The sequence below is a fragment of the Populus nigra genome, chromosome 7, assembly GCF_951802175.1.
Source record: "Populus nigra chromosome 7, ddPopNigr1.1, whole genome shotgun sequence".
Classification (NCBI taxonomy): Eukaryota; Viridiplantae; Streptophyta; class Magnoliopsida; order Malpighiales; family Salicaceae; genus Populus; species Populus nigra.
Window position 1 is genome coordinate 18,322,294 of NC_084858.1, and position 14,215 is coordinate 18,336,508.

A 14,215-nucleotide genomic window follows, 5' to 3' on the forward strand; every position below is an offset into this window, starting at 1 on the left:
ATAAAATAAAAAATTGAAATTAAAATTAAAATTCGAAACTTGGGTCTTAAACACTTATATCTGTAAAAACATATAAAATTATATCGCTATTAAACCTACAACTAACATCAAAATCCACTATTAAAATAGAAAAATAATAAAAATTAGACACCAAATATACAATTTTATCTTTCTTATTTTATTTTTATTGAGGTTAATTTGTTTCTGTGTCATAAGATAACGAAACAGATTAGTACTTAACGGTCTAAATTAAAAATGGACACTTGAATAGAAAATAAAAAAGATAAGTAATTCAAATAGGTGAGATTAGATATTCAAATAGCAAAAAACGTTAATTAAGAGGTTAATTAGACACCAAATATAGAGTTTTTTCTATAATTATTTATGCTGAGAAAAAATAGTGAATTTCATTATTGAAAGAGTATGCCTCACACAATAACCAAGCAAAGAAAAACGTGCCAATCAATGAAAAACATAACATTTAAAGCCTAGTGGAGGAAGAAAAAGGACATATATACTAGGAAGCAGCAAGAAGACTCATGATCAGCGAAACAATACAAACCCAACACAGCGACCGTGAAAACTTCAATTGTTAATATCAGAGGAGAGCTTTCACAACACGTGCATGACTCCTAATATCACAACCTTATCAAACACATTCACGAAACACAATAATCAAGGAAAGAAATGATTCTCCAGAAAACAAACACAGAGACCAATATGCTACCACATCACAATTGATCAGCCGCTTCCCTAGTATGTATAGCATGCTCTTCTAATCAATTTTACATAAATAACAGCATGAATCTTAGAAACACAATAAGATATTTTATGTATAACTTCTAGAGATTTTAACCTATAATCTGCTTCATTAATTAATGTTTTGGAACCACCACCTTGATTCTTCAGGTATCAACATCTTCTTCATGATCCTCCAACTTCCAAGAACCATCTGCTTTCTGCACCATACCCTTGTTTTCTTGAATCCGCCATGATGCTGGTACAAGATACTCATCCTTTAAACCATCAGTAGTTTTGTTAATAAGAGCAATATCGCGATTGACCACTAATTCAAACCCTCCTTTGGACCCTTGTGTTCCAGCCACTCCATGCAGGTAAGCCTCCAAGTTATGCCAACTTGATACATTTCCAGGGCTCTTCAGGTACTTAGATTTGGTGGTGTCAATTATCAATTCTTCTCCCACATCCGCATAGCCTATAAATGGATACTTAGGAACAACATCTAGAACGTTATGGATGCGTAATGCTTTAAGATCCATGTATCTGGAGAAAACCTTCTTAAAGTTTGAGTCCCCAACATGAGGACTGGCGAAGAGCATGGCTGTAACAGGACAACCTTTGTTTTCATGGGACTTGTTAAATCCATTAGCAACTATATCCACTGCATTCAATGTTGCAAGTGCAGCTCCTAAGCTGTGGCCGGTTATGGTTATGCTGATTTCTTCATTTTTGAATTGATCCACAAGTCTCCCTACCTCATTAAGAACCTAACAAATAAAAACAATCAGAATTACCAAACATTAATAATATTGCTATATAGAATTTGTTCAACACATATATTCATATGGAGAGTTTATATATATATTACCAGTAAATAATCAAAATCTTTTCTTTGCAGAAATTTATTTCATAAATACATACAACTAGAATGTTCTTTACCTGGGAGTTACATACATAAAATCTCTGGTAAAGAGAAGCACTGTAAAATAGGCACATCACCATAATTTCCGACCAATAAAAATTAGATACATGAATTTTCTTTACTTACGGGTACGCGCATTAAATTTCTTGTTAGAGAATTACTGTATTTTATTAATAAATTCAGGACATTGTCACAAGATGTTTTTTAGATAATTAATTTCCTTCATGCATGCCTTACTACAGAAAATTCTTAGATTGAGAGCACAAAATACTTTGAATACTATATTACCTGGTCTCTAGCACTATTCTTGTTGTATGGTGAGCGCGAATCATCAGAAGTGTAGATTGAGTACCAACCCTGGTGCACCTTAGGGTTACCGGACTCGCCAAGTATTTTAGAAGCAGAGACTAAATTAAATTCAAAATCGTTAACCCACTCTAAGATCTGTATCGTTCCTCTCCAAGCAATGACAATATCTCTCCGCCCTAACGCGACCTTCCCTTCATCGGTAGACACCGCAACGAATCCCATCCAGTTGGATTCTTTGCTCCATGCTTCCCTGGATAATGACTTTATGATGAATGCTTCAGAGATATGCACCTGTGAGGTTGCATACAAGAATTTGGTCACACGGTACTTGAATGGATTGCCTTTCTCTAAATGAACCCTGTTAAAAAATTCATCCTTCGCATACAGGCTGCTTCCTGCATACTTAGATACCTTCTGTGTGTTGAAACTGTCATATGTAGCCTGAGCCATTTCCCCGTAATGAATGATGTAGTGCCGGAGATCGTTATCAAGAGGGTCCAGGAGGTCCTTCCAATTATTTTCTCCACTTAGATGTTTCCATCTTTTTGCTATGCTACCCACCATTTTCTTCTTGCAAAACAACCTTCAAAGGATAGGTAGTTTCTGCATTCCTTAATTAAGTACAGATGTGAAAACCTTAACTCCTTCTAGTATATAAATAATATCAACTTCTTCCCCGTGTCCTTAATCATGAACCTTATTCTCTCGATTAATTAATTTAAATGGATCATAAACTAATACTACAAGACTTTGAATATCGACCAAGAGACGAATCGTGAGTTTCAGAAAATCTTACCACAAGAATTATTGCCTTGACCTGACTGCGCTACTTTGAAAACATTAATATATGGAAAAATATTGTTTGATCTATTCCAATCAAAGAGTTTTTCAGGTTTGCTGAATTGTCCAAACGAGTCGGTAAAATTGTTCCAACCATTTGAAATATGGAGTGTGACAGAAGAAAAACATTTAAAGGGGTAACCCAAAATTAAGTTCGGGGATGAGCCTTGTATTTTGACATTAATTTACTAATATATAATCATGGCACATTATTTTTTTGGTGGATGGACTTAATCTAAAAGATGATTACTCCTTCATGTTAGTGATCAGGCACTAACTCTAACGGGTGGCTTGTCAACATCTACAATCTCATTTTTTAGCCAATAGAACATGTTAAATTCTCAAAATGATCATTTTTACTAATATTTTATTAAGTATTCATTTTAATTTTAATTTTGACGATTGTTGTTATTTTAACATTTTAATATAAAATGACTATGACATTCACTAATATTATTAGAATCTTGAGCTCTTGTCCAAAACATCCCAGCTTCGAATGACATATATTGAAAGCAAAATGAATGGCATTTCAAGTCGATGATTTTTATATTCTCTAATATTTCTTGACTTGGAAAGTTATTACTCCTTCTGGAACAAGTAATGTTGGAGAATCAAAGAGTGTCACATACTTCAATAAGAACAAGTAATAACATTAATGGTTAGAATTCTACATTGCCTAAACATAGCAATACCAAGCTACTTATAAATCCTTGAGAATTCTCATCTCTTAAGATGCATTTTGAGATGAGTTAGATCTTCTAAGTTTGACTCTTCACCTCATCTTCTCTCTGGGCTCTTGTTTCTAATCCTTCCACGCTACTCTTTGGGCTTCTCAGCAAAATCTAACATTAATTAAGAGCTAATTTCCTATGAAAATCATATTTACCGAAATTTGGTTAATTAAACAAAAAAAACAACAATTTAATTTCTTTTTTTCCCCATTTCAAGCAATAAATTGCTTTCGCTAGCTCATACCAAAAAGGCTCAGAATAGCATACCCTTGAAAATATATCATAATCGTGCATGCATGTGATTATAGTTGTTGTAACAAATACTCTTACTTCTTTTGCTACGTCTTTACTTCATTTACTTTGAAATTGGACTTTAAAATCACCTGTCAAGAAGATAAATGTTTGCCTACAGACTTGTATTGCTTGTGTGCCGCTAACACATCAAATTAAACAAGCCTTTGCCTCCAAGTTACCTATAAAAAGAACACATGCTGAAATAAGTCGTCGAAGTTGCGTTTCGTTTTAAGAAAGCAAATATTGCCAATTAGTTAGATACTTTCCCTATGCTTCCAACTTGGGTGAATTATATTTGGAAACCAGCATACTTAATTTGTCAGTGATTTTAATTTTAAGCTCTTTTCTTTCGTGTAAGTACTTTAATTCTATGTGCTTCATTCCGTAGCTCATATTCAATTGTTCTTAGCTATTTATAGGAAAAAAAAGCCAAAGCTTACTTTACAGGGGAAGCTGTTTCTTCGCTGAATGATACAATCAAGGTACTATAAATCGTAGAGTCCAACCTAGAATGACTTGAAGTTTGAGCAATGATAGCCCTCGTTTCTTTTAGTAGTATAAAAAATATAGCTTTCGAGAAACTATAAAAATGGAAATCAGTATCAACAATCAATGAGCCCGCAGCCCATGTAGATTTCGGTCGGTTCAAGCATGGGGTCTCTAGGGCTAGCATAATTAGGGGGTGTTTTTTTAAAAAAAAAACTTGACCAACGAAAGAGAATCCAAAAATTAAAAATTAATCAAAGAAAATAAACAAAGAAAAAAATGAAAAAAAATCATTTTTAAAACAAGAAAAAACATTCATAAAATAAAAAAATATATAATATATATTGGTATCAATGAGCTTCAATTAATACTTTGATATAATACAATCTTATAATTATAATAAATTTATAATTTTATTTATAAAATATGTTTTTAATAATTTTAATTTTATTCTAAACTCATTAATTACACATTACTTAGAGCGAAGGGGGTATTTCAAAACCCTATTTCAAACACCCCACAGGAAGAGCAACTCAAAACGTTATAGCAATCGTGGTTTCCATTCTTGGCGGACATCTTTCTTTTGAAGAGAAAAACTAATAAAGAATTTTGCTGTCATGGCATAAGAGTAAAGGGGAAATGATGGCGTGTCAAAACGAAATGAGGACCTGGAAAATGCAATCCCTTTAATATATTTATATAAATTTATAGTTAAAAAAGAGGCGGTGCCATAAGAAAAATTCAAACTTTTATATATAGTTATGAATATGTTAGATTTTAATTTAATTATTTTTTTTATAAAAATTTTACTGTTAAATAAATAGTTATGAAATAACTTCTGTCTATCTGTTCCCATAAGAATTGACTTCAAGGCTCCAAATTCCACTGCCTTACTAATGATATGCGAGAGTTTCTTCGTTCCCAAAGCAAATATACAGGGGCCGGGAGAGGGGTCGAATGCCATTAATTTGTACCTCAGAACTAGCCATGCATAGATCCATTGAGGAGGGTAGGGTAAGAAAGAGAGGAGATACACTTTAGTTTGAGTGGACAGCAAGCACGAATGTCTTCAAATCAAATGGGAGGACGTTCTTCAAAAAAACAGATTATGATGTATTTTTAAACAATTTAGTACAGAAAATCAGAAGTCAAGGTTTAAGAAACTTCAAAGATCTACGTGAAAAGAGCTTTAGATTCACCCGCTTGTTTAAACTTCCATGAGGCCAAGCTTGCCTCGAGTGAAGTTGGCCCAATGCAAGTGGCGATAAAGCCTAATGAAAAGAAAAGTGAGGAAAGTTCTCATTCAAAAAGGAAAAGGAAAAAGAAATAATCATTTTCCTTTTAAAAAATTCTTATAGAACTATCAAGTTAGCTACAATTTTGCAGAAACAAGTGGAAGTAAGGAAGAAAAGAGACAGCTATTGTGGCTACAGTACTTTTGTAAAAAAAACAAAAATAAAAAATGAATACTAATTATAGTATTGTTGTATGTCCTCATTTGTTTTTTAATAAATCCCAATTGGATAAGAGGAAAGAGTTTTAATATGACAGTGAATTGAGACTGAATTTCAAATTTCAAATCCCAAATTCTTCTTAAGAGATAAGAATTAAAAAAAAATGAATAAAATAGATATCAACTATCCAAATATCAGTTTTACAAGTTTTCCAAAGTCAACGCATAGAATTAATATTACTATTAAATTGCTATTAGATTAGTCAAAAGTCTATCGTGTCGTGCTGGTATTTGGATTTTATAAAAAATAAAATAAAATTATAAGAATATTTAATTGGATTATATATATCATTTCAACACAGTTCTTGTATTATATTTGAAAAGAATATTTTATTGATGTGTTTTTAATGTGATATTTGTGATGAAGCTAAGAAACATTGATATTACAGGTTATACTCCGTTGCCTTATAAAACTTGTGTCGTGATCTTTTTGATCAAAGTATTAAATATAAAAAAAATTATAAATATCCATTCTCAATATATTTAATATTAAAAAGTATATATTAAAAGTTAAAATAAAAAAATTAATAACACAAATGCATCCAAAAAAAAAAGTTATTAGAAAACAAAACAAGATGTAAGGTTAATTTATTAAATTCATGAGTTAGGTTATAAAATCAAGATAATTTTATAAAAAAAATTACAAAACTTATTTTTTTTAAAACCAATTCCAAGTAATGAGATAAAAAAAAAACCCTAAAAAATTACAAACTCATACCAGCTTGTAAAACCCAATTGCTGAAAAATGCCGAGAACCACAATACAAGTGCCAGCCCAATGAAAATGCCACCACCCATCAGATTTGATGACCCAACAATCTAGTGTTTTTGGCCATAAGGGAACGTTTCCACGCGCCACTTGAATGCGGCGGCTCCTCCCCGTGCGCTAACACTTTCTTTCAAGACATCTAATAATTTTTTTTTATTAATTTTATACTTTTAAAAAAACTAAATTAACCCTTATTCACATTGTATATAACATAAAAACCAAGAGAGAAAGTCCAAAAATACCTTTAGATGGTAGCCTATAAAATGTTGTTCAAAACGTTCATGGAAGTAATTAAACTGTATATTAAAAATAAATTTACAGAAAAACTCTTCATGTAATCTAAAAAGCTTTCTAAAAAACTTTGGCTATAAAAGTTTGGCAGTAATTATACCGTGTAATTAAAAACAAAATAATAAAAAAACCCTTTAATATAAGTTATTTTTTTCCCTTTTTAAAGGGTATTATAGTACTTGCATTGTTATTTTTTGTTTGAAAAGTCTAATTTGACCAACAAAAAACAATAATGACAGCTGAAATTTTATAAAAAAATGCTCAAATATCTTAAACTATTTTTTATGAGTAAATAGATAAAATAGTCATTTAATCATAGCATTACATAATAACCCATATTTATTGTCACAGTGAAATGGATATGCCTTTTAGAGTTATTTTAATTGTTAGAAATTCGGGAGAAACTCGTTAGATCTATTCTCATCGATCACTTCTTTATAAAAAAAGGGCTTAGGTGTAACGGTAATAATAACAAAAATTATGAGCATATTATTAGAAAATTACGAGGACAGATTGTCTTTAATTCGGAAGGACAATCACGGAAAGTCCAACTCGTGTTTACTGTTGCAGTAATGATTAATTTGTATTTTTTATTTAAAAAATATATTAAAATAATTTTTTTTATTTTTAATATTAACTTATAAAACAATTTAAAAATATAAAATAAATTAATTTTAAATAAAAAAATTAAAATTTTAACAAATAATATTTTTACGGCAATATCAAACATGCTATCACACCTTCAATTAATTTTGTAATAGAGGCAGAGGCAGAAAGATTGCGGGGTACAACCAACGTTTAGGTAAACATAGCTGATGTGCTTGGTTGGTGCCATCACTGAAGAAGCTGACGATGTGTTCCATGGAAAGGATTCAACATAAATAATTTTGTTATGTGAAGCTCTTCTTGTATTTCATGACCTGACCTGAATTGCAGATTCAAAGTCCACTAGAAAGCATGAAATATTACTAATATTCTCTTTTATTCAAGACACAATTGAACCAAAAACATGGTTCATTAAATCCCGAATAACCTAGAACATTAACAAAAACAAATCCAGGAACGTGAAAACCATATACATATTGTCTGTTCAATAAACAGGAAAAATAAATTAATTAATAAAGACCTTGACGAGCTAGTTATTTTTTTGAAAGAAAAAAGAAAAGCAGATATAAACAATTGGATAAACCCACATAGGACTGTCACTAATGTGGAAGTTCCTACGAGCAGCCCACTCCTCCTAGTCAACGCTAGTTTATAACTTAGCTAATACAAAAACAATTTATAAATTTTAAGTTGATAATTATTAAAAGTTAGAAAAGATAATTCAATTGTAATATTATAGATTGCAAGATACATTGTTTTTATTTAAATTCTATAGGTATGATACCTATAGATGAATTAAAGTTGACCATTACCATATTTTGATCAAAATTAGTAAAAAATATAGACTTTACAACATCAATGATGTTTTTATTTTTACCAATCAGTGCCAATAAATGTATTATACATATACTATTTCTTTTTAAAAGGATTATAATAGAGTTATTTGGTTATTTATTGTCGAAACAAAACTTATGAGTCATGTCTAAGTAGTTGAAGATGGTAACGATGAAGTAATTAAGGGAGATTCATTTCAAATAGATGATTTAGTTTATCCACATTGAGTATACTCGGCCATCTATAAAGTTAGAAAATCTAAACTTTCATGTCACTAAAAATACTTTTTATGGATGTTGATGTTGAAAAGTTAAATGTTATATTAAGTACCAATGGACATATAAAAATAGATGAATATAATGAGATGAACCTTGAATACAATGAAAAAGATATGTTGGACATGACAATGATTAAAATGAAGAGGATGATTCTAATGAAAAGGTGTTGAATTTATTTAGATGAGATATTTCATTGTGTAATAAAATTAGAAGTGTGTGAAATACATTTGTTGGTTCTTTATAATGTATTATATTTATATTTGTTAGATAATTTTATTGTATTTTTTTTGGATATGTGTTTATTATTTAAATCTTTGCACAAGTGTTTTTTTTTTTTTTGTGGTTATTGGTTTAATATAAGCAAATGTTGGCTTGAAGATGCATGGTATTCTTGTTCTGTATTTAGATGATAATTGTTGGCTTGATGATTATAACAACAAACACAAAAAAAATAGTGAAAACACCGATTGAATCATCGATAGAGAGGCATTTTTTCAGCAATTTTACTAGAATCTTTGCATCCATTCTGAAAATTTTGACAAAACTTATAAAATGTTACTGGAATCTTTGCATCCATTCTCGATTCTCTATTCAGACAAAGAAAGATAATTGTGGATTCATATAGTTTTTCTTAAGCTCTTCTGTTGTGATTGGTTTGGTTTATGCTTCTGGGGGGTTGCCCGATATCCCTGTCCGTTTAGGTATGTGCTCGAGCTGCTTAGGTTGGTATGTAATAACCTTGCAACCTGGAATTTTCATGGGTCATTATCCTATTCAGGTTCCAGCAGTTGAGGGCAGATTTCCTAAATTTCTTCAAAAGGTTTTCATTAGTTTCATGACCTGTTTTCTCTTAGCCTATATGATAGTTGATTTTTTTTTTCATGACCTGTTTTCTCTTCTGGGCTGCAGTTTTTCATGGTGTTTGGGGAGCTATTGCTCTCGTTGATTTGCTATGTCCTTCTGGGTGTTTGTAATCCTTTACTAGCTTATTGCATTTGTTGTTTTGCGTGCCTTGTATTGTTTACAATAACAATTCTTGGTTTTCCATAAAATCTAAGGCTAAAATTAACAAGTGGAGCAGCTTGATATGAGGCATAATAATTTACTCTGATTATTGTTGTGCTTGTGCAAATCAGCAAATCAAAAGGAATTTTCCATTGATTCGGCCTAATTTAGCCCACTTTATGATAGAACAATTGCGTGGAACAGATAACAAAGCATGAAGTATAAGAGATAAAGATTTGAAATCTTCGCTTGTGAATTTACTTTGGCATGTATTGAATATATATACAAGAGAAACAGATACAGGAAAGCAAAATATAAAAAACAGAACCAACGATTCTAGCCTATATACAAGGAATTGATTTTTCTGGGTTTTCATGTTTTGCTATCCTTTTTAGAATGCTTGTTGTTGCGTTGGTTATTGAGCTGCCATTGTTTGTTGCCTACAGTTTCAAATGCCTGCTAACCAGTTTTCCCCTCCCCCACACCCATTAATTCTTTTTGCTTGAGCATGGAATATCAATTGTTTGATGCTTATGGTTTGTTTCTTAGTAAATTGTTTGCTTCGGATAATTTTTCTTTGATACTCTGTGTTTTGGGTGGTTTATAATTGTCTCAGTGTGCGTTTTTCCTGCTCTGCTTCATTGCTTCAGTTCTAATAACTAAATGGTGATGCCAAATGGAAATTTGGTCCAGATTTTCCTTGTAGATATTTTGTTAGGCATGCTTCTCATGGTTTCAGTGTAAAACATTGTGTAGGCCCCTGTGTGCTGGTTGTTAATGCTCAACAATTGCAATGTAATTTGGGTTTACCAATCAATTATATGTTGGCCATTGTTTGAAGAGTGATTTACTTAACCCTATGAAGTTGTGCATGCTCTTCTTCGGTGACCATCAACACTTATTCAGAGAAAACAATAAGGGGAGATAGTTTAAAGATTGAAAGGGGAGATAGTTTAATGAGTTAAAGATCATTCTTAGAGCTAAAAGAAAGCAAATTTAGATTCGGAGCACAGATTGGCGTGAGCATGGTGGAGAATGACTTTCCTCTGTTTTATTCTTTCTTTCAAACTTATTTGTTATTGTTGTCCATCCCTTAGTTTAGTCAGTTCTGGGCTGCGAATGCTGCAACATACATTTTTAATCCCTTGATTTGATGAGTTGAATCCTTTTCTTTCATAGGGATTTTTCGGCACGTAATCTCAGCCCTGGTGAAAAGCATTATAGCTGCTGCAGAGCACACCGTTCCCTCTATGAAACAGGTAATGAAAAATAAAGGGTATGAGAAGAGGAAGAGGAAGACATCAAAGAAGAGGATATACGTCTAAAATTGGGAAATCTGCAGTACCTTTTTTCTGCCTTTGAATCGACTTTCCTGCCATTTTTCTGGAAAATATTTTGGTCTGGTTGCTTTCTCATCCGTGACTCAATCTGTCTTCAAATAATAAGTAAAATATGACAAGTTCTGTGTTCTTCTGCTGTTTTTAGTTTCGTTTCTGCCTTCTTTGTGGATACAAAACCAAAAAAAGAGACAACAATTTGTGGTAGCATAACAAGATATACAAGTACTAATTACTCCAATCTACTACACACTCTCTATTTCTTAACAAATCCATACTAGAATAAACAAAACTAGGATTATAAGAACGAATCCAAGATACAGCATTGTGAAATAAAAAGCAAAAAAACATATTCTGAATCTCGTGTAATTGCATCAAATATGAGTTTGTTCCTAGTATGCCAGATAATCCATACTATTATATAGAAAAATCCTTGCCAAACCTTTCACTGGAACTTTTCTTTAATCATTCCTTGTCATTGATGAAACAAATCATCCAAGAAAAGAGGCATGCACCATGAAAATCCCCACCAGCTAACTATTCTGTTCCAGAATTTCCAAGATATCAGACAATGAAAAAGGATATGAGCTGTAGTTTCTAACTTAGAAAAACAAAAAGGACATATATCTTCTTGCATCATGATAATTTTCCTATTAACCAAAAAGAGAGCGAGTGTATAACCTATTATGCATAGCTAACCAAGGAAGAAATTCAGTTTTTGAAGGAGAAACACCCTTCCAAGTGACGACATTGTATATCTTCAAACCCGGGTAAATGAGTCTATCAAGGATAGTATAGCACAACTTAACAGTGTAGTGGCCTTTACCATTTACACTCCAAAAATTTTCATTATTTCTAAAACATCAATTACAGCGTGAGAGTAAGCAACGAGTTGGGTGCTGGACATCCCAGACCAACATCATTTTCTGTTATAATACTAAATTTATGCTCACTGCTCATCTCTGTGATCTTGGCTCTTATTGTGCTCTTACTGCGGCATGCCATAAGCTATGCCTTCACTAGCGGTACAGTAGTTTCTGATGCTGTTTCAGAGCTATCTCCTTTTTAGGTGGAGTCCAACCTGTTTTATCTGGTAAGGCTCCATGATTTATGTGAGATAGTATTGTGGATATTCCTGCAGTTCTCTTGCGGTCCCCTCTGTCTTTTACTGCTTCTCGCTTTAAGGGCATGCCGCCAAATTTAAGCCACACCCGTCACATCTATGTGAACTAAACAAACTTTCTTTGTAGATCATAGAGACCGACAGTTAGAAAACATTTCATTGACTGATTGATTTCTCTAAATTTTCCTTTTGAAGGTGTGGCTGTTGGGTGCGGATGGCAAGCATTTGTTGCTTATGTCAATCTTGCATGTTACTACATCATTGGCATCCCGTTTGGTTGCGTTCTTGACTTTGCATGCGACATGGGAGTTTACCGTCCATATTGACTTGATGAATCATATTCTTACTCCTTATGCTTGCTGATAAATGAAAGAATCTGGTATTACGATCACCCAGCTTCATCCATGATAATCGAGATTTTTGTCTCCATAAAACTCAACATTCCTGTTAACTTGCCATCTTTTTGCAACCAACTTACTCAATGTTGCTTTATCATCTTCTGTAAGTCCCCTGAATTCTCCTTTGTTTTCTATCTGTTGAACAGAAGTCCCCAGCTACGATAGAGTCTTAATTTGGTTTCCGTAAGATTCCTTGTTCCAAACTTTCATCTTTGCTTTAAGGTCATTGATCTTCTTAATAAACTTATATCTACCAGGAAACATATCACTCACCTCAATCCAAAAATTATTTAATATGGAAATGAATCTTGGATCAGAGAACCAACAGTCTAATCCCTTAAATGGCTTCCATCCCCAAGACATCAAACCCTCACCAAGAACAATTGGAAAATGATCAGATAGCCCACGATGAAGACGGATAAGTCTCAAAGAATTGAATTGTATCAGACATTCAGAATGAGCAAAAGCCCTATCAATCCTACTCATAGAACCTCTCTGAAACCATGTATACCGATGATGTTGTATGGGATAGTCAACCAAATCAGAACCCTGAATAAACTCTTGGAAAGCTCTAGCCCCCTGTCATGTTTAAGTAGCCATTACTTTTTAAAATTCTTGTTTAATTAGATAGTTAGATTCCTAGTTATATTATGATAGGTAGATGTATAATCTCCCTATAAATATAACGGTCAATGTATTGAGATAAGTGTGTTCGCGAGAGGGTAAATTGATCAATAAAAATTGGGTGGTTCATCCAAATATTGATATGTTTTTATTTCCAATAATTAGTATCAAAATTTGTGTTAATTAGGAGATAAAAACACAACAGCCTTTTCTCCATTTGACCATCGAAAACACAACAGCGTTTTCGAAACAGTAAACAAGAACTGCAGTAGCTTCAATCTCGGACAAACCAGCAGCACCTTTTCTTCATAGCAGCGCTAGCAGATGATTGTAGCAGCAGCAATTACAGTTCTTCATTGCAGCAGTAAATTACAAGCAGCAGCAGCGAACTCCCAAGTCAGCAGCTGTCCAGTAGCACGTAACTCCAGTTTTAGCACGTCCTCCCAGCAGCGAAAAGGTTCCAGTAGCTTCCTAACAGCTCCAGCAGCAGCCTGCAGTAGCTTCCACGCCAACAGCAACAACTGGTAGCAGTCCAGTAACTTCCTCGTCCAGCAGCAGCTTGTAGAGACCACTCCATGAACTACAGCAGCAGCTTGACAACTTGGCACGCAATAATTGAAGAAAATTACTAGCAGCACCTCCTTCATAGTAACGTTTCAGCAGCAGCTCTCATATTTTCTCAGCTTGACAATCAGTTTTTCTTAGAAGTGGATAACTGCAGCAGCATAATACAGACCCTTCCTCTCGTAGCATTCAGCAGAAGCATAGAATAATTATTTGTCCGATCACAACTTGAAGATTTCAGCAGCAGTTTATTTCATGGCTTCTGATAATTTTGTTCAACTTGTCATTCCTCGCTTTAATGGATATTAAGATCATTGAAGCATGCTCATGCATAGTTTTTTAAAGTCAAAAGAGTATTGGCAAATTATTTCTTAAAAAATAATTGAACCACTATCTAGATCAATAATATCAAATGTGTAAATAATGGAGATAAAAAAGCAATAATTAAAAGATTTCAAGACAAAGAATTATTTTTTTCTAATCTATTGACCAACCGATCTTGGAAACCATTCTTTGCAAGAAAACTTCTAAAGATATTTGGGATTCGATGA

The 14,215-nt window shown here is 32.8% G+C and overlaps 1 protein-coding gene across 1 annotated transcript; it reads right to left on the minus strand.

The window, feature by feature from the left end:
- Positions 1 to 871: 871 nt before the first annotated feature.
- Positions 872 to 2,556, minus strand: LOC133698546 (phospholipase A1-IIgamma-like). Its single transcript, XM_062121501.1, has 2 exons — positions 1,952 to 2,556; positions 872 to 1,508 (listed from the first exon to the last, which is right to left on the minus strand). The coding sequence occupies exons 1-2, from the start codon at positions 2,534 to 2,536 to the stop codon at positions 906 to 908; spliced, it is 1,188 nt and encodes a 395-aa protein (XP_061977485.1). The 5' UTR covers positions 2,537 to 2,556; the 3' UTR covers positions 872 to 905.
- Between the last annotated feature and the right edge of the window lie 11,659 nt (positions 2,557 to 14,215).

What these genes read in the sequence shown, in the direction of transcription:
- LOC133698546 (XM_062121501.1), bottom strand. Translation starts at nt 2,536, where the DNA reads ATGGTGGGTAGCATAGCAAAAAGATGGAAACATCTAAGTGGAGAAAAT. An exon ending in AGAATAGTGCTAGAGACCAG is followed by an intron (nt 1,509 to 1,951) that starts GTAATATAGTAT and finishes TTTATTTGTTAG; the next exon opens with GTTCTTAATGAGGTAGGGAG.